Source organism: Schistocerca serialis, chromosome 3, assembly GCF_023864345.2.
Source record: "Schistocerca serialis cubense isolate TAMUIC-IGC-003099 chromosome 3, iqSchSeri2.2, whole genome shotgun sequence".
NCBI classification, from domain to species: Eukaryota; Metazoa; Arthropoda; class Insecta; order Orthoptera; family Acrididae; genus Schistocerca; species Schistocerca serialis.
In genome coordinates, this window is record NC_064640.1 from 113,949,456 (window position 1) to 113,971,652 (window position 22,197).

Sequence of the window (22,197 nt, forward strand, 5' to 3'; positions counted from 1 at the left end):
TACCTCCCTTTCCTGTTCCAGTCGCGTATGGTTCGCGGGAAGAACGACTGCCGGAAAGCCTCCGTGCGCACTCGAATCTCTCTAATTTTACATTGGTGATCTCCTCGGGAGGTATAAGCAGGGGGAAGCAATATATTTGATACCTCATCCAGAAACGCACCCTCTCGAAACCTGGACAGCAAGCTACACCGCCATGCAGAGCGCCTCTCTTGCAGAGTCTGCCACTTGAGTTTGCTAAACATCTCCGTAACGCGATCACGCGTACCAAATAACCATGTGACGAAACGCGCCGCTCTTCTTTGGATCTTCTCTATCTCCTCTGTCAACCCGACCTGGTACGGATCCCACACTGATGAGCAACGCTCAAGTATAGCTCGAACGAGTATTTTGTAAGCCACCTCCTTTGTTGATGGACTACATTTTCTAAGGACTCTCCCAATGAATCTCAACCTGGTACCCGCCCTACCAACAATTAATTTTATATGATCATTCCACTTCAAATCGTTCCGTACGCATACTCCCAGATATTTCACAGAAGTAACTGCTACCAGTGTTTGTTCTGCTATCATATAATCATACAATAAAGGATCCTTCTTTCTATGTATTCGCAATACATTACATTTGTCTATGTTAAGGGTCAGTTGCCACTCGCTGCAACAAGTGCCTATCCGCTGCAGATCTTTCTGCATTTCGCTGCAATTTTCTAATGCTGCAACTTCTCTGTATACTACAGCATCATCCGCGAAAAGCCGCATGGAACTTCCGACACTATCTACTAGGTCATTTATATATATTGTGTAAATCAATGGTCCCATAACACTCCCCTGAGCACGCCAGAGGTTACTTTAACGTCTGTAGAGGTCTCTCCATTGAGAACAACATGCTGTGTTCTGTTTGCTAAAAACTCTTAAACCCAAACTCACAGCTGGTCTGATATTCCGTAGGCTCTTACTTTGTTTATCAGGCGACAGTGCGGAACTGTATCGAACGCCTTCCGGAAGTCAAGGAAAATGGCATCTACCTGGGAGCCTGTATCTAATATTTTCTGGGTCTCATGAACAAATAAAGCGAGTTGGGTCTCACACGATCGCTGTTTCCGGAATCCATGTTGATTCCTACAGAGTAGATTCTGGGTTTCCAGAAATGACATGATACGCCAGCAAAAAACATGTTCTAATATTCTACAACAGATCGATGTCAGAGATATAGGCCTATAGTTTTTCGCGTCTGCTCGACGACCCTTTTTGAAAACTGGAACTACCTATGCACTTTTCCAATCATTTTGAACTTTCAGTCTTACTAAAGACGGAACTTGCGACCTCCCATTCAAGGGGTTCCTTGTAAGCTCCGAGGGCTGATGAGTGATCCAGTCTTACGCCCAAAGTCATCATTGAAACAGCGGTACCTGTAAATTTTATTAACGTGACTGCTAAAATGAATAATGTCTTCACCGACGACGCCGGCCGCTGTGACGAGCGGTTCTAGGCGCTTCAGTCTGGAACCGCGCTACTGCTACGGTCGCAGGTTCGAATCCTGCCTCGGGCATTGATGTGTGTGATGTCATTAGGTTAGTTAGGTTTAAGTAGTTCTAAGTCTAGGGGACTGATGACCTCAGATGTTAAGTCCCATAGTGCTTAGAACCGTTTGTTTTTCTTCACCGGCGTGTGTGAAACGGGCCGGGCAGCTCTCTCAGGCGCCGGCGTGGAATGCTGGACACACATCTCCGGCAGCTGACGCAGCTTGCAGCAGATCAGGCACGCTGCCTCCACAGGGTGCAGTAGAGGGGGCCTGCGAGGAGGCCGGCGGAAGCAACTCTTTGAATAGGATGTGCCTCAAGCACTCTGGAGGCTGTACATCCACATATACCAATGGCCATTAAAAGTGCTACACCAAGAAGAAATGCAGATGATAAACGAGTATTCATTGGACAAATATGTTATACTAGAACTGACATCTGATTACATTTTCACGCAATTTGGGTGAATAGATCCTGAGAAATCAGTACCCAGAACAACCACCTCTGGCCGTAATAACGGCCTTCATACGCCTGGGCATTGAGTCAAACAGAGCTTGGATGGTATGTACAGGTACAGCTACCCATGCAGCTTCAACACGATACCACATTTCATCAAGAGTAGTGACTGGCGTGTTGTGACGAGCCAGTTGCTCGGCCACCATTGACCAGACGTTTTCAATTGGTGAGAGATCTGGAGAATGTGCTGGCCAGGGCAGCAGTCGAACATTTTCTGTATCCAGAAAGGCCCGTACAGGACCTGCAACATTCGGTCGTGCATTATCCTGCTGAAGTGTAGGGTTTCGCAGGGATCGAATGAAGAGTAGAGCCACGGGTCGTAACACATCTGAAATGTAACGTCCACTGTTCAAAGTGCCGTCAATGCGAACAAGAGGTGACCGAGACGTGTAACCAATAGCACCCCATACCATCACGCCGGGTGATACGACAGTATGGCGATGACGAATACACGCTTCCAATGTGCGTTCACCGCGATGTCGCCAAACACGGATGCGACCATCGTGATGCTGTAAACAGAACCTGGATTCATCCGAAAAAATGACGTTTTGCCATTCGTGCACTCAGGTTCGTCGTTGATTACACCATTGCAGGCGCCCCTGTCTGTGATGTTGCGTCAAGGGTAACCGCAGCCACGGTCTCTGAGCTGATAGTCCATGCTGCAGCAAATGTCGTCGATCTGTTCGTGCAGATCGTTGTTGTCTTGCAAACGTCCCCATCTGTTGACTCAGGGATCGAGACGTGTCAGCACGATCCGTTACAGCCATGCGGATAAGATGCCTGTCATCTCGACTGCTAGTGATACGAGGCCGTTGGGATCCAGCACGGCGTTCCGTATTACCCTCCTGAACCCACCGATTCCATATTCTGCTAACAGTCATTGGGTCTCGACCAACGCGAGCAGCAATGTCGCGATACGATAAACCGCAATCGCGATAGGCTACAATGCGACCTGTATCAAAGTCGGAAACGTGATGGTACGCATTTCTCCTCCTTACAGGAGGTATCACAACAACGTTTCACCAGGCAACGCCGGTCAACTGCTGTTTGTGTATGAGAAATCGGTTGGAAACTTTCCTCATGTCAGCACGTTGTAGGTGTCGCCACCGGCGCCAACCTTGTGTGAATGCTCTGAAAAGCTAATCATTTGCATATCACAGCGCATCTCTAGCGCGTCATCTTCATGGTGTAGCAATTTTAATGGCCAGTAGTGTAAATGCTCCACAAGCCACCGTAGGGTGCTCGGAGGAGGGTACCCTGAACCACTATGAGTCATTTCCTTTCCTATTCCACTCGCAAATAGAGCAAGGGAAAAACGACCATCTATATGCCTCCGTATGAGCCCTAATTTCTCGTGTCTTATCTTCGTGGTCCTTACGCGCAATGTATGTTGGCGGCAGTAGAATCGTTCGACAGTCAGCTTCAAATGCCGGTTCTCTTATTAGAACGTCGCCTTTCCTCCAGGGATTCCAATTTGAGTTTCCGAAGCATCTCTGTAACACTTACGTGTTGTTCGACCCTACCAGTCACAAATCTCGCTGTCCGCCTCTGAATTGCTTCGATATCTTCCTTCAATCCAACCTGGTACAGATCCCAAACACTCGAGCAGTATTCAAGAATAGATCATACCAGCCACCTACATGTGGTCTCCTTTACAGGCGAACTACACTTTCCTAAAATTCTCCCAATAAACCGAAGTCGACCATTCATCTTTCCTACCTGTACGTTCCTACAGTCACTCAACTTCGACATCTTACCATGCACCATAGCATCATCAGAAGGATGCGCCCTTAGATCTGACCACATCATCTTCCGGACGACGGTTGTTGCGAAGTCGGAAGCGCAGGGCTCCCTCGGCACACACAGTGTATCACCAGGAAGACGGTACACGTACAGCCCTGTATGCGACACTCAGTTGCCCACCCAGCAAGTAGAAGATGGAAGCTTGCAGTCAGTTTGTTTGACCCTTCACCAGAGAAAGGCCCAGTATGCCCGCGTCTTCGATCAGTCACGGCTGTGACCCATCAGTAACGGCAGCGTGGATCGGTGAAGGCTGCTGTCTCTTAGCTGAAGTCTTCGAAAAGGCAGCACATCACGGGTCGCCAGTAACTAACGAGACTGTCATTCCGTCGGGATCGGTTATGTAAACGCTGAGGACGAGATGTCTGAAACAGGAGTATTTAAAGCCAGAAATCACGTCAAATTGTAGCAGAGGTGTCAGCTGTTCTCTCTGCGCCGTTGTGTCTCAATTACGGACGGTTTCCCCTGCCTCTGCATGGCGACGACTTGAACGTCATGTACAGTTCTGCCACTGGGTCCAAGAGAAATTACGGGACGATGACAGATTTTTTGCACGCGTTCTGTTTAGCGACGAAGCGTCATTCACCAACAGTGGTAACGTAAACCGGCATAATATGCACTATTGGGCAACGGAAAATCCACGATGGCTGCGACAAGTGGAACATCAGCGACCTTTGCGGGTTAATGTATGATGCAGCATTATGGGAGGAAGGATAATAGGCCCCCATTTTATCGATGGCAATCTAAATGGTGCAATGTATGCTGATTTCCTACGTAATGTTCTACCAATGTTACTACAAGATGTTTCACTGCATGGCAGAATGATGATGTACTTCCAACATGATGAATGTCGGGCACATAGCTCGCGTCCGGTTGAAGCGGTATTGAATAGCATATTCCATGACAGGTGGATTGGTCGTCGAAGCACCATCCCATGGCCCGCACGTTCACCGGATCTGACGTCTCCGGATTTCTTTCTGCGGGGAAAGATGAAGGATATTTGCTATCGTGATCCACCGACAACGCCTGACAACATGCGTCAGCGCATTGTCAATGCATGTGCGAACATTACGGAAGGCGAACTACACGGTGTTGAGAGGAATGTCGTTACATGTATTGCCAAATGCATTGAGGTTGACGGACATCATTTTGAGCATTTATTGCATTAATGTGGTATTTACAGGTAATCACGCTATAACAGCATACGTTCTCAGAAATGATGAGTTCACAAACGTACATGTATCACATTGGAACTACCGAAATAAAATGTTCAAACGTACCTACGTTCTGTATTTTAATTTAAAAAACCTACCTGTTACCACCTGTTCGTCTAAAATAGTGAGCCATATGTTTGTGACTATTACAGCGCCATCTATCACAAAGCGATAAATGTGGTCTAACTAAAACATTCATATTTCTTTACGTACTACACGAATATGTAATAAAAAATGGGGGTTCCTATTTTTAAAAAACGCAGTTGATATCCGTTTGACCTATGGCAGCGCTATCTAGCGAGCCAAACACAGCGCCATCTGGTTTCCCCCTTCAAGCTAGACAAGTTTCGTTCTTTGTAGTTTTTTCGTTTGACGCTTATTTCGTCAGATATTTGGCCCGGTCACGATCAATGGACCACCCTGTATTGTTCACTCACGTTATGGCTTGTCAAATGGCAGCGTGGATGTCATACCGTCATGCAAACAGTGTGTAGCGCCAGATTAGCATATGGTAGCCACAAATGGAACTAATGTTTTCTCTAGTGTAAATCGGTTCCGCATTAACGCATTAGTATATCTAACAAGTGTCGATGTCAAGCGATAATTAGAGCCCATACTGCACCTCCGTGAATAGGTACACTTTAATTACAATCACCTGGTATTATAAATAGTACTTCTGTCAGTTGGGTCTACTAAGAAATTCGTCAGTGGAGTGGAAGAAGATGACCACCAATAACTTCTCTAGGCTCTTCTTAAACTAAACTCTATAAGTAGCTAAACTTTTTATGTCTGCTGACAAGTTATTGAAAATGTGTGTTCCTGAATAATAGACACCTTTCTGTGTCAAAGTAAGTGACTTTAAATCTTTATGTGAATTATGCTTACATCTAGTATTGATTCTATGAACTGCACTATTGATATAATATAGACATATTGTTATAATTGTAGTGGGAAGCAGTATTTAGTATCCCCAATTCTGAGAAAACAAGATACCGCGGTTTAGTGGGTGGACCAGGCAATAGTGCTTGATGCGGTAGAGTACAGAGTGTTGCCTGGTAAAGATAGCGTCAGTATCGAGACATACCAGTGCCGAATTCATCTGTTCTTAGGCCCTATGATCGACCTCGTTTCAACTCTTCTGTCAAGAGAGTCAATTTGGATTTGGAAAGAATGCTTATTGTGGGTCTAGTGTGGTTCTTGTTGGTTCTGTCAGTAAACTCTGCCATGAGTTACGGGTGTCACATCCTTTTATTGTGAGGAGGACAGGAAGAAACAGAAATTTTATTTCCCTTCATTTATATTTCAATCAGTGTAAAATACCAGGTATCCTTATTGCATCAGAACATTCGGGGACCAAAGATTAAATTTAATGAACTTCTTATGAGTATTGACTTGATAAATTACAGTCATCACTCCTACTTGACAATCTGTCTTTCTTATCATGTGACCAATGGCATAGATATGTTAAGTGTTACAGGACTTAGGTTAGAATCTCACTTGTGTAGAGCAGAAACGGAGAAAGGAAGGGTGCAACATTCTTGAGGAACTGCCAAACATTTAAGAACATAAACACTAATAAATTTCGCTTGGAGCAGCATATGGAAGCATGTGCGATGGAAGTAGAATTGCGTAACAGAAACTAATTACACGTGTTGTCCCACAAGGTTCTATCGTGGGTCCTTACTTTTCTTGTGTATATTAAAGAACTTTCATTTGTAACATTCCTCGATGTCAAGTTCGTTTTGTTTGCAGATACACAAATTGTAACAAATAGCAAATCAAGTATAGTTTTAGAAGGAGCAATTAATGAAATTTTCATGGACATTAATTGATTTTCCTTGCCCATTATGATTAAACTTTGAAAAGACAGACCACGTGCAGTTCACAACTTATAACAGATTTCCTCCCAGTATCTCTCTAAATTATGACGATAAAAAGTTAGAAGAGATTGGCAGTGGTAAATTCTTAGGATTACTAGTTGCAATAAATTCAATCGCCGAGTCCAAAAGCCTTTAATATGACTTAGTTTTGGTGTGAACTCAAGCATGATTGTGTCAGGGAACCTCTAACGGGTGTCACCATGGATGTAGTCCGACCGAAAGTTCAAGTGATGGAATGGACAGCTGTTATTTTCAATCTCTACTCCATTGACCACGTATGGGACATGCATGACAGATGCATTCATCCCACAACAGACTCTCCAAGAACTTTCTCTCGTGGTTGTTGAAAAATAGAAACAAAACGACAGATTAACCTCCGTGGGCTTATTATGGTCCACGGTACAAGTGTTGGCAGACCGTGATAACGCTCACGGAGGGCATATATTCTGATGAATATCACCCTCAATACGTAAATGAACGGGTGTTGTCACTTCGTTTTCGACACTATTTGTACATTTCGCTGGATTCTGATAATCCAGTGATGTTTTGTTCCACACTTTATCTACGGAAAATAAAGGTAGATTTGGTAACATACCTAGTTGCCAAAAATTGTTTTATACTATTCTATATACAGTCTAAAATATTTCCGATAATTCTATTGAATAATATAAGAAATCATCTGCTTGTTGCTGCCTTAAGCTGACAATTGAGATATGTACTTCCAAAAACCATTTCCGCTGAACTGTCTCAAAGTGAAATGTCACCACTACATTTCCAAAAACAACAAACAAAATTAAAAATTAAAAATAATAATGAAAAGTCGCAAACGTCATTAAACTTTTAGAGTGAATATCTGTCGCAATTTTAAGAAATATTTCACGTGAACTTACTCTTTAGAACCATAGAAAGGAAATCTTACTTTGGAAAATTGTATTGCTTTTATAATTGCCACTGCAATGAATTTATCGTCAGAATTACTCTGTGAATTCTCAGGTATGTTATAATTCTCATTATCAGTAACCATATCCCTGAAGATTACACGGTCGCTAGCATGATCAGGCAGCTTTGAAACATATGGTCCGTACTCCAACTGCAAAGAAAGTGAACTCCTGTTAGTAATTATTGATTTATATCAAACGAATTTCTGTTTTTTATTTTTCAGAGGTTCCATCGAAGTGACGAACAGAGTATTGTAACCGACTATTTCAAGCCAAAGAGAGCTGCAGAGCGTCTGAACAGAGTGAAAGAAGAGGCGAGCCACGCGTTCAATACGTGGAGAGGTGAGTTCCCACTTCTTTACTGCAATAACGGGTAGTCACATTCGTTAGTATGCCACCTCTCTCCGCATTTGGGAAAAAAATTCCTGGCTGACAAGATGCTTGTAGACTATTACACATAAATAGTTTAATATGCATGTGCTTAGTGAAAACACTTAACGGTAGCTACCGTTTTCTAGGTACAAAGAACTTTCCAGAAGCGCGCACAGCTCCTCCATACTTACTATAGTTAGATGACTAGGGTTTGACGGTCAACAACGATATGGTCATTAGAGACGGAATGAAAGCTCGGACAGGAGAAGGATTGGGAAGCAAATCGGTCGTGCATTTTTTAAAGGAACCTTCCTGGCATTTGCTTTAATTGATTTAAGGAAACTGAAGAAACTTTTGTGGTATGCTTTCAGTTACTCACACTAGACAAGCTATTTGTGTGGTCATAGATTTATTACCCTTACCCATCTTGGAGAGATAATTTACATTAATTACATTTGTTATTTAAAATAGCAATTAGATATACTAATCTGAGTAATTCATTTAAGTGTAGAATAAAAAATCAGGTGCGCCAGCTGCATAAATGTAATGAAGGTACGCCGCGCGGGATTAGCCGAGCGGTCTCATGCGCTGCAGTCATGGACTGTGCTGCTGGTCCCGGAGGAGGTTCGAGTCCTCCATCGGGTATGGGTGTGTGTGTTTGTCCTTAGGATACTTTAGGTTAAGTAGTGTGTAAGCATACGGACTGATGACCTTAGCAGTTAAGTCTCATAAGATTTCACACACATTTGAACATTTTGAATGAAGGTACTTTACAGTTGATTTTATGTCCATAAAAATCGTTCGTTTTGAACCACAGATGATGATGGAGGTGATTCTTTACTAAGTTAATTACTACCTTATTCTGAAGCGCTTGAACCAAAAAAGCAGCACCTTTGTATTACAAACCAAACTTTTGAAAAATACAATGTCCACTCTGTTAATAACAATATTAGGGTGACTTTCCCGCGCGTAAAATATTACGACTTTGAGACAAATGGAACATTCACTGACAGACTTTAACTTAGGTATGTTAACGCATTTCAGTATCAACAGCGATCGGTTTGTTGACGACATCAGGCCACCATGAATTTTACATTGTATGGAGGTTCAAAATGGTTCAAATGGCTCTGAGCACTATGGGACTCAACTGCTGTGGTCATAAGTCCCCTAGAACTTAGAACTACTTAAACCTAACTAACCTAAGGACAGCACACAACACCCAGCCATCACGAGGCAGAGAAAATCCCTGACCCCGCCGGGAATCGAACCCGGGAACCCGGGCGTGGGAAGCGAGAACGCTACCGCACGACCACGAGATGCGGGCATTGTATGGAGGAACAGGCAGCGTTTGCACGAGGCAGTTGTTATGTTTTAGTAGACCTGGGGTCAGTCAGCAAGTACTACGACTATTGTCATCACTTAGTGTTGAGTACTCTTCCAGATGAAGTCAAGTCTCTCACATCAGATACAGACCATGGTGTCCCTCAGTAGCAGAATTTCCAAGTTTCTGGAAAAAAATTTACTCAGGGCATGTACAGCTTGGACTTTTCAGCCACCAATCTGATTATATGCTAGCAAATTTCTTTACTCTTGAATAAGGCCTCTTTTCCCACACTAAAATCACACATTTTGCAAAAAATTCTTCTTCTGAGAAATTCAAGTGTAACTGTTTGCTGATATTTCTTTCAAAATCTGCGCTTTTACAAATCATTATGTCCGCTAGGACCTTTGGCAGACTGGAAGATAGACGCGAACAATCCCGAGAAAGCCTACATACAAAGTTTCAAGCACCAGCTTTAATTGATGTATCTAGGAGTATACTACAACTCCTACGACATACGTATTCCGTACGGATTGCGAGTACAAGATGAAACTAATTAAAGAGCACATAGAGGCGTTTAAGCTATCATTCTTTCTGCATTCCATACGTGAATCTGGGAATAAGCCCTAATAACCGAGAGAATGGGAAGTGTCCTATTCTACGCACTTCACAGTGTTTTTCACAATATGGAAGTAGATGCGGATCTTCTACATCTACATACATACTCCGTAAGTCTCCGTATGGTGCGGGACGGAGGGTACCCTTTACCACTACCAGTCATTCGCTTTCCTCTTCCACTGGCAAACAGAGCGAAGGAAAAACAACAATCTATATGCCTCCGTACGAACGCCAATATCTCTAATCTTATCTTCGTTGTCCTTAGGTGAAATGTACGTTGGTGGCAGAAGAGGCATTCTGCAGTCAGCCTCAAATGTCGGTTCTCCAAACCTTCTCACCAGTGCTCCTCGAAAACAACGAAGCATCTCCGTAATACCTACTTGTTGTTCGAACCTATCGGTAATAAATCTAGCAGTCCGCCTCTGAACTGCGTCGATGTTCTCCTTTAAACCGATCTGGTACGGATCCCAAACACTCTTGAAGTTCAATGGTTCCTCCATTGATCTCTAGTTTTTCAGCTGTGTACTGTAGGTCACCCGCAGACCAATAGCAAGCCTGAGGTCCCTCTTGCACGTGCAATGCGATGGGTAGTGATCTATCAGTATAAACGATTTGGGAGACAATCTGATTAGCCGTCTTCGGTTGTTTTCAGATGACGCTGTCGTTTATCGACTAATAAAGTCATCAGAAGATCAAAACAAACTGCAAAACGATTTAGAAAAGATATCTGAATGGTTCTAAAAGTGGCAGTTGACCAAAAAAAAAGAAAAGTGTGAGATCATCCACATGAGTGCTAAAAGGAACTCGTTAAACTTCGGTTACGCAAGAAATCAGTCTAATCTAAAAGCCGTAAATTCAACTAAATACCTATGTATTACAATTACGAACAACTTAAATTGGAAGGAACACATAGAAAATTTTGTGGGGAAGGCTAACCAAAGACTGCGTTTTATTGGCAGGACACTTAGAAAATGTAACAGACCTACCAAAGAGACTGCCTACACTACACTTGTCCGTCCTCTTTAAGAATACTGCTGCGCGGTGTGGGATCCTTACTAGATGGGACTGACGGAGTACATCGAAAAAGTTCAAAGAAAGGCAGCAGTTTTTGTATTATCGCGAAATATGGGAGAGACTGTCACAGAAGTGATACAGGGTTTGGGCTGGACATCATCAAAAGAAATGCGTTTTTCGTTGTGACGAAATCTTCTCACGAAATTCCAATCACCAACTTTCTCCTCCGAATGCGAAAATATTTTGTTGACACCGACCCACATAGGGAGGAACGATCACCACGATAAAATAAGGGAAATCAGAGCTCGTACAGAATGATATAGGTGTTCGTTCTTTCCGCGCGCTATACGAGATTGGAGTAATAGAAATGTGATTTGCAGAATATCCATGCAGATGTAGATGATTCAACTATTACCACAAAAGTTAACCTGTGACCATGAAACTTGTTGATGGTATTAGTTCTTGTCTACATGTCCGCTCCGCAGATATCTTGGTTGTACAAGTCTGCATTGTGGCTGTTTAGGAAACGTTCCACCTCGACAATCAGTTCGACATAGTCCCTGAAATGCCTGCCACACAATTATTTCTTTATACGAGTCAAGCGGAATAAGTTATTGGGACACATGGTGCCATGTAAGGAGAATCTGGAGGTTGAGGTAAAAGTCTAACACGCCCAAAAAAAAAAAAAAAAAAAAAAAAAAGCGGCACGTAAGACTGTGTGCTCTGCAGAATGATGAGGCACTGTCGTGGAGCGAAAGCACTCCCTCCTACTATTACACATGATACTTCGTCTTGACGGCCTCCAGAACCCTCTTCAACAGATTTTGATAGTATATCCTTGTGATGGTTTGCCCGTTAAGAGCATAATCTGTTAGCAACACACCATGACAATCCCAAAAAATATTCAGCATCACCTTGCGCGATGGTGGTACGATCTTCGCCTCTTTCGACGCTGGTGAATCCACATTTTTCACTACCTGCTTTTCTCTTTTACCTCGTAGTCATAGCGTCTATCCAGCGCTCGTCCGTGGAGATTAGGTGGCTAAAGAATCTTCTCGACTGGCCTGACACTACTGCAAAATTCCTGATGCCGCCTACAGTCGGCGAGCTTTTGGAATGAGTGTGAGCAGCCGCGGAACTCAGCGGACGACTACCTTTCTTATGATCAAAATGTAGTGAAACATGTTGGAAACTGGTTCTAAATTGATCTTCACTTTTTCCATTATTGCTGTAGTCTTCACTCCGAAGACTGGTTTGATGCGGCTGTCCACACTACTCTATCCTGTGCAAGCCTCTTGATCTTCGAATAAATACTGCAACCCCCATCCATGTGAACCTTCGTACTGTACTCATCTCTTGATTTCCCTCTCCAGTCTTTACCCCCAACACTTCCCACCAATAATGAATTGACGATTTCTTGATGTTTCAGACTGTGTCCTATCGACTGATTTCTTCTTTTAGTCAAGTTGTGTCACAAATTTCTTTTCTCCCTAATTCCATTCAGTTCTTCCTCATTAGTTACGTGATCGACCCATCTAATCTTCAGCATTCTTCCGTCGTACCATATTCCAAAATCTTCGATTACCTTCTTGTCTGGACTGCTTATCATACGAGTTTCACTTTGGCACAAGGCTGCACTCCAGAAAAATGCCTTCAGGAAGACATCCTATTACTTAAATTTATATTTGGCGTTAAAAAAGTTCTGTTTTTCAGAAACGCTTTTTTTGTCATTACCAGTCTACATTTTATATCCTCTCTGCTTCTACCATCATCAGTTATTTTACTGCACAAATATCAAAACTCATCTATTACTTTTACTGCTTCATTTCCTAATCTAATTTTCACAGCATCGCCTGATTTAATTCGACTACGTTCCAATACTCTTGTTTCAAATGGTTCAAATGGCTCTGAGCGCTATGGGACTTAACATCTGAGGTCATCAGTGCCCTAGAACTTAGAACTACTTAAACCTATCTAACCTACGGACATCACACACACCCATATCAGTGGCAGGATTCGAACCTGCCACCGTAGCAGTCGCGCGGTTCCAGACTGAAACGCATAGAACCGCTCGGCCACACCGGCCGGCTACTCTTGTTTCGCTTTTGTTAATTTCCGTCTTGTGCCCTCCTATCACAGGTTGAATAAACTCGGCGATAGCCTACAAACATGTATCACTCCTTTCCCAGCCACTTTCATAACCTTCGATTCTTAAAACTGCTGTGTATTTTACCCCTGCTACGTTCAGAATTTCAAAGAGTGCGTTCCAGTCAATATTGTCAAAAGCTTTCTCTAAATCTACAAATACCATAGACGCAGGTTTACATTTCCTTGTCCTATCTTCTAAGAGAAATTATAGGGTCAGTATTGCCTCGCGTGATCCTTCATTTCTCCGGAATGCAACCTGATCTTCTTAGAGGTCGGCTTCTACCAGTTTTTCCATTCTTCTGTAAATAATTTGCTTCAGCATCTTTGTCAAGTGGTTCAAATGGCTCTGAGTACTATGGGACTTAACTTCTGAGGTCATCAGTCCCTAGAACTTAGGACTACTTAAACCTAACTAACCTAAGGACATCACACACATCCATGCCCAAGGGAGGATTCGAACCTGCGACCGTAGCGGTCGTGCGGTTCTAGACTGAAGCACCTAGAACCGCTCGGCCACTCTGGCCGGCCATTTTTGTCACCATGCTTTATTAAACTGATAGTTCGGTAATATTTACACTTGCCAGCACCTGGTTTCTTTGAAAGTGGAGTTACTACATTCTTCTTGAATCCTGAAGGTATTTCGCCTGTCTCACATATGATGCACACCAGATGGAATAGTTTTGTCACGGCTGGTTCTCCCAAGGCTATCAGTAGTTCTGAGGAAATGTCTATTCCAGGAACCTTGTTTCGTCTTAGGTATTTCAGTGCGCTATCAAAGCCTCTCGTAGTATCGTATCTCCCATCTCATCTTCATCTGTAAGCTTCTCTTCCCTTTTTATAATGTTATCTTAAAGTTCATTTCCCTTGTACAGCTCCTCTATGCATTCCTTCCACCTTTCAGCTTTCCCTTCTTTGACTAGTACTGGTTTACTCTTCCGATATTAATACAGCTACTTTTCTTTTCTCCAAAGGTCTCTTTAACCTTCCTGCAGGTGATATCTATCATTCTCCTAGCTATACGTGGCCTAGCTATTCTCTAGCCATTCCTGCTTAGCTATTTTACACTTTCTGTCAATCTCAATTTTTTTACGTCTAAATTCTCTTTTGCCTACTTCATTTGGCGCATTTTTGTATTTTCTTCTTTCATCATCAGTATTCCTTGTAATATCCAAGGATTTCTAGTAGGCCGGCCGGAGTGGGCGTGCGGTTTTAGGCGCAACAGTCTGGAGCCGAGCGATCGCTACGGTCGCAGGTTCGAATCCTGCCTCGAGCATGGATGTGTGTGATGTCCTTAGGTTAGTTAGGTTTAATTAGTTCTAAATTCTAGGCGACTGATGACCCCAGAAGTTACGTCGCATAGTGCTCAGAGCCATTTGATTTCTACTAGACCTTGTATTTGTACTTATTTGATCCTCTGCTGCCTTTATTATTTGAATTCTCAAAGCTACCCATTCGTGTCTTACTGTATTCCTTTCCCCCATTTCAGCCAATCATCGTATAATGCCCGCTTTGAAACTGTCAGCAACCTCTGGTTCTTTGAACTTGTCCTGGACCCATCTCCTTAATTTCCCATCTTTTTTGCGAAATTCTTCAGTTTTAATCTACAGTTCATAGTCAGAGTCCACATCTGCCCCTGGAAATATCTTACAGTTTAAAATTTCGTTCCGAAATTTCTGTATGACCATTATATAATCAATCTGCATCTTTCCAGTGACGCCAGGTCTCTTCCGCATATGCAACCTCTTTCATGATCCTTAAACCAAGACTTATCGATGATTATGCTCTGCGTAAAATGCGACCGGGCAGATTCCTCTTTCTTTCATTTCCTCCAGTCCATATTCTCCTACTATTTCTACTTCTGTTGCTCTTCCTACTACGAAATTCCAGTCACCCTTCACAATTAAATTTTTCTCATCCTTAACTACCTAAGCAATTTCTATAATTTCATAACACATTTTTCACTCCCTTCATCATCTTCGAAGCTATTTGGCATATAAACTCGTACTACTGTAGTGGGTGTTGACTTTGTGTGTATCTTGGCTCCGATAATGCTTTCACTATGCTACTTATGGCAGCTTACCACCATTCTCATTTTCTCATTTATTATTAGCTCTACCCATGCATTACCTCTGTTTATAAACCTGCACTCACCTGAGCAGAAGTCCTGTTCATTCTGCGCCGGCCGTTGTGGTCGAGCGGTTCTAGGCAATTCAGTCGGGAACCGAGCGACTGCTACGGTCGCAGGTTCGAATCCTGCCTCGGGCATGGATGTGTGTGATGTACTTAAGTTGGTTAGGTTTAAGTAGTTCTAAATTCTAGGGGACTGATGACCTCAGATGTTAAGTCCCATAGTGCTCAGAGCCATTTGAACCATTTTGTTCATTGTGCCACCGAACTTCACTAGTTCCCACTATATCTAACTTCAACATATCCGTTCCCTTTTTAAATTTTCTGACTTACCTACCGCATTAAGATATGTAATTCCACGCTTCCATCCGTAGAACGCCAGTTTTATTTTTCCTGATGACAACATTCTTCTGGATAGTCCCCGCCTGGAGATCGGGATGGGGGACTATTTTACCTCTGGAATATTTTACCCAAAAGGATGCCATCATCATTTCACCATGCAGCAGAGCTGAATGTCCTCGGGAAGCATAATGGCTGTAGTTTCCCTAGCTTTCAGCATTCGCAGCAACAGCACGGCAAGGCCATTTTGTCTGATGTTACAAGGCCAGACCAGTCGATCATTCAGAATGTTGGCCTTACTATTAGTAAAAGGCTGCTACCCCTCTTCAGGAACCACAAGTTTGTCTTGCCTCTCCACAGATACGCCTACGTTATGGTTGTACCCATGGTGATCCTATCTGTATCGTCGATGCACACTAGCCAGCCCGCCTCGACAATGTCTGTGGTTCATGGGGCAGCTTTCTCCAACATTACCTCGACTGTCTTACGCCGGTCTTCGAGCACCAGGGCTTTCATTTCTCTTACGGTTCCAGTTCTTCACAGAGCTATGTTCTACCATTTCGTTCTTTGTCATTCAGACTTCTTTGATCGCAGTGGAAGGATATGCGCAAAATAACCATTGTTACATGATGGTGCATTGTTACCGTACAGTTTCACCAAGTCAGCATGGTTTGTTGCAGCTATTTTCGCCTTCAGATGCAGAAAACAAACTACTGCACGATACTTCACTTGATCAATGAGCTGCCTCATTTTGCTTTAGCTCTTCCAGCGGCGAACTACGTTATTTCGGTGCATCTATCTGGGCTGCAGCCACGTACCTGCAAACAAACAAAAAATTAATTACTTTTCTTCGAGATAATAATTACTTCTCTTAAAGACGTCTAGAGCGTCATTGTCTGGCGAAATGTGTTTCCTTTTCCGGTCGTCGGGGTCACACCCTAACATAAAGATTTAGAGGTAGTCCAAACACAAATGGTTCAAATGGCTCTGAGCACTATGTGACTTAACATCTGAGGTCATCAGTCCCCTAGACTTAGAACTATTTAAACATTACTACATCTACATCTACATTTACATCCATACTCCGCAAGCCACCTGACGGTGTGTGGCGGAGGGTACCTTGAGTACCTCTATCGGTTCTCCCTTCTATTCCAGTCTCGTATTGTTCGTGGAAAGAAGGATTGTCGGTATGCGTCTGTGTGGGCTCTAATCTCTCTGATTTTATCCTCATGGTCTCTTCGCGAGATATACTTAGGAGGGAGCAATATACTGCTTGACTCTTCGGTGAAGGTATGTTCTCGAAACTTTAACAAAAGCCCGTACCGAGCTACTGAGCGTCTCTCATGCAGAGTCTTCCACTGGAGTTTATCTATCATCTCCGAAACGCTTTCGCGATTACTAAATGATCCTGTAACGAAGCGCGCTGCTCTCCGTTCGATCTTCTCTATCTCTTCTATCAACCCTATCTGGTACGGATCCCACACTGCTGAGCAGTATTCAAGCAGTGGGCGAACAAGCGTACTGTAACCTACTTCTTTGTTTTCGGATTGCATTTCCTTAGGATTCTTCCAATGAATCTCAGTCTGCCATCTGCTTTACCGACGATCAGTTTATATGATCATTCCATTTTAAATCACTCCTAATGCGTACTCCCAGATAATTTATGGAATTAACTGCTTCCAGTTGCTGACCTGCTATTTTGTAGCTAAATGATAAGGGATCTATCTTTCTATGTATTCGCAGCACATTACACTTGTTTACATTGAGATTCAATTGCCATTCCCTGCACCATGCGTCAATTCGCTGTAGATCCTCCTGCATTTCAGTACAATTTTCCATTGTTACAACCTCTCGATACACCACAGCATCATCTGCAAAATGCCTCAGTGAACTTCCGATGTCATCCACCAGGTCATTTATGTATATTGTGAATAGTAACGGTCCTATGACACTCCCCTGCGGCACACCCGATATCACTCTTACTTCGGAAGACTTCTCTCCATTGAGAATAACATGCTGCGTTCTGTTATCTAGGAACTCCTCAATCCAATAACACAATTGGTCTGATAGTCCATATGCTCTTACTTTGTTCATTAAACGACTGTGGGGAACTGTATCGAACGCCTTGCGGAAGTCAAGAAACACGGCAGCTAGCTGTGAACCCGTGTCTATGGCCCTCTGAGTCTCGTGGACGAATAGCGCGAGCTGGGTTTCACATGACCTTCTTTTTCGAAACCCATGCTGATTCCTACAGAGTAGATTTCTAGTCTCCAGAAAAGTCATTATACTCGAACATAATACGTGTTCCAAAATTCTACAACTGATCGACGTTGGAGATATAGGTCTATAGTTCTGCACGCCTGTTCGACGTCCCTTCTTGAAAACGGGGATGACCTGTGCCCTTTTCCAATCCTTTGGAACGCTACGCTCTTCTAGAGACCTACGGTACACCGCTGCAAGAAGGGGGGGGGGGGGGGGGGGCAAGTTCCTTCACGTACTCTGTGTAAAGTCGAACTGGTATCCCATCAGGTCCAGAGGCCTTTCCTCTTTTGAGCGATTTTAATTGTTTCTCTATCCCTCTGTCGTCTATTTCGATATCTACCATTTTGTCATCTGTGCGACAATCTAGAGAAGGAACTACAGTGCAGTCTTCCTCTGTGAAACAACTTTGGAAAAAGACATTTAGTATTTCGGCCTTTAGTCTGTCATCCTCTGTTTCAGTACCATTTTGGTCACAGAGTGTCTGGACATTTTGTTTTGATCCACCTACCGCTTTGACATAAGACCAAAATTTCTTAGGATTTTCTGCCAAGTCAGCACATAGAACTTTACTTTCGAATTCATTGAACGCCTCTCGCATAGCCCTCCTCACACTACATTTCGCTTCGCGTAATTTTTGGTTGTCTGCAAGGCTTTGGCTATGTTTATGTTTGCTGTGAAGTTCCCTTTGCTTTCCCAGTTTTCTAACTCGGTTGTTGTACCACGGTGGCTCTTTTCCATCTCTTACGATCTTGCTTGGCACATACTCATCTAACGCATAATGTACGATGGTTTTGAACTTTGTCCACTGATCCTCAACACTATCTGTACTTGAGACAAAACTTTTGTGTTGAGCCATCAGGTACCCTGAAATCTGCTTTTTGTCACTTTTGCTAAACAGAAAAATCTTCCTACCCTTTTTAATATTTCTATTTACGGCTGAAATCATCAATGCCGTAACCGCTTTATGATCGCTGATTCCCTGTTCTGCGTTAACTGTTTCAAATAGTTCGGGTTTGTTTGTCACCAGAAGGTCTAATATGTTATCGCCACGAGTCGGTTCTCTGTTTAACTGCTCAAGGTAGTTTTCAGATAAAGCACTTAAAAAAATTTCACTGGATTCTTTGTCCCTGCCACCCGTTATGAACGTTTGAGTCTCCCAGTCTATATCCGGCAAATTAAAATCTCCACCCAGAACTATAACATGGTGGGGAAATCTACTCGAAATATTTTTCAAATTATCCTTCAGGTGCTCAGCCACAACAGCTGCTGAGCCAGGGGGCCTATAGAGACATCCAATTACCATGTCTGAGCCTGCTTTAACCGTGACCTTCACCCAAATCATTTCACATTTCGGATCTCCGTCAATTTCCTTCGATACTATTGCACTTCTTATCGCTATAAACACGCCTCCCCTTCACTGTCCAGCCTGTCTCTGCGGTATACATTCCAATCTGAGTTTAGGATTTCATTACTGTTTACGTCTGGTTTCAGCCAACTTTCTGTCTCTAGTACTATACGGGCGTTGTGACCGTTTATTAATGAGAGCAGTTCTGGGACCTTTCTATAGACGCTCCTGCAGTTTACTATTAGAACATTAATATTGTTATTCCCTGTTGCATTTTGTCTACTCCTACCTTGCCGCGTCTCTGGAGGCGTCTTGTCGGGCCTAGGGAGGGAATTCTCTAACCTAAAAAACCCCCATGTGCACTCCACACGTACTCCGCTACCCTCGTAGCCGCTTCCGGTAACCTAAGGATATCACACACATCCATGCCCGAGGCAGGATTCTAACCTGCGACCGTTGCAGTAGCGCGGTTCCAGACTGAAGCGCCTAGAACCGCTGGCCCACACCGGCCGGCAGTCCAAACACAAAGTTAGATGACTGAGTGGTTAAATATTCGTCCTATTGTGATTTCTAAAATGTGGAAACAATTTCTGAGTAATAGTTCAGCATCCAGAACGCTTAGCCAGGCAATAACTATGACATGAACTGGAGAACAATAATCATGTTACACACTGAAGCGCCAAAGAAACTGGTATAGGCATGCACAGTTATTAGACCGGCTACTGCTGCTACAATGGCAGCTTATCGAGATTTAAGTGCTATAGTCGGCCACAAGCTATGGGACACAGCATCTCCGAGGTAGCGATGAAGCGAGGATTCTCCCATATGACCATTTCACGAGTGTGCCGTGAATATCAGGAATCCGGTAAAACATCAAATCTCCGACATCGCTGCGGCCGGAACAAAATCCTCCAAGAACGCGACCAACGACGACTGAAGATAATTGTTCGTCGTGACAGAAGTACAACTCTTCCGCAAATTGCTGCAGATTTCAGTGCTGGACCATCAACAAGTGTCAGCGTGCAAACCATTCAAAAATGGCTCTAAGCACTATGGGACTTAACATCTGAGGTCATCAGTCCCCTAGAACTTTGAACTACTTAAACCTAACTAACCTAAGGACATCACACACATCCATGCGCGAGGCAGGATTCGAACCTGCGACCGTAGCAGCGCGGTTCCGGATTGATGCGCCTAGAACCGCTCGGCCACAGCGGCCGGCGCGAACCATTCAACGAAACATCATTGATGTGGGCTTTTGGAGCCGAAGGCCCACTCGCGTACCCTCGATGACTGCACGGCACACAGCTTTACGCCTGGCCTGGGCCCGACAACACCGACATTGGACTGTTGATGACTGGAAACATGTTGCCTGGTTGGACGAGTCTCGTTTCCAGTTGTATTGAGCGGATGGACGTGTACGGGTATGAAGACAAGCTCATGAATTCTTGCACCCTGCATGTCAGCAGGGGGCTGTTCAAGCTGGTGGAGGCTCTGTAATGGTGTGGGGCGTGTGCAGTTGGAGTGATATGGGACCACTGATACGTCTAGATACGACTCTTTGAGAGGTGACACGTACGTAAGCATCCGATCTGATCCCCTGCGCCGGCCGGTGTGGCCGAGCGGTTCTAGGCGCTACAGTCTGGAACCGCGCGACCGCTACGGTCGCAGGTTCGAATCCTGCCTCGGGCATGGATGTGTGTGGTGTACTTAGGCTAATTAGGTTTAAGTAGTTCTAAGTTCTCGGGGACTGATGACCTCAGCAGTTTAGTCCCATAGTGCTCAGAGTCATTTGAACCATTTGATCCCCTGCATCCACACATGTCCATTGTGCACTCCGACGGACTTGGGCAATTCCAGAAGGATAATGCTACACCCCACATGTCCAGAATTGCTACAGAGTGGCTCCAGGAACAGTCTTCTCACTCTATACACTTCCGCTGGCCACCGAACTCCCCAGATATGAACATTATTGAGTATATCTGGGATGCCTTGCAACGTACTGTTCAGAAGAGATCTCCGCCCCCTCGTACTCTTGCGGATTTATAGACATCCCTGCAGGATTCATGCCGTAAATTCCCTCCAGCACTACCGCTGACATTAGCCGAAGGCATACCACGTCGTTGCGGCATTTCTGCATGCTCGGGGGGGGGGGGGGGGCCTACGAGATATTAGGCACGTGTACTAGTGTCTTTGGCTCTTCAGTGTATATCATGTCTCCAACCCAACCACGGACTGCCATTGCTGAAAAAAATAATACTATCGAATATTCTGCGATTAAGATTGTTATGAAGGTATGCTGCAACACAACCATCCACTTGTTTATGGCTCACCATTCGTTGCAGCAGTCAGCGTTTTCGGACCGTGGAGAACCATTATCTTGGCAGAAGAATTCCAGTTTACCTTGCAAAGTGACAGTATACGTACTCTCATTAGGCGAGAAGTCCATCAAACATGAACCATGAGTGAAAGGGTGCGTTCGAAATGGGCAGCTCCTTTATATGGACACTCAGTGTGCTTTATTATCGAAATGTGAGTGTATAGTTCTATGGAAATGACGTCGTTGAAGCGTATATACATCCTAGACCTGCTCGTATAACATAAAGCTGTCGTCACACAGGACGAGTTAGCGACGGAGCCCTCGAGAAATGCAGGATGTGCAACGAACTTGTGACGTCACACTAGTCGTCCTATCCACTACACTTCGGAAACACTCGTTTCCGCGCAGGGCCCTCGGGAAATCAATATGTAATTAAAAAGGTATCCACTAAAAGTCTTAACTTTGTC

General features: G+C 43.9%; 1 protein-coding gene across 1 annotated transcript in view; it reads left to right on the forward strand.

The window, feature by feature from the left end:
• The window catches only part of LOC126471545 (osmotic avoidance abnormal protein 3), a 379,608-nt gene that overhangs the window by 298,110 nt on the left and 59,301 nt on the right, over positions 1-22,197 (forward strand). Inside the window, exon 16 of the mRNA XM_050099771.1 lies at positions 8,089-8,206. Within this exon, the coding sequence (XP_049955728.1) occupies positions 8,089-8,206 (118 nt within the window). The remainder of the gene's footprint in view (positions 1-8,088; positions 8,207-22,197) is intronic.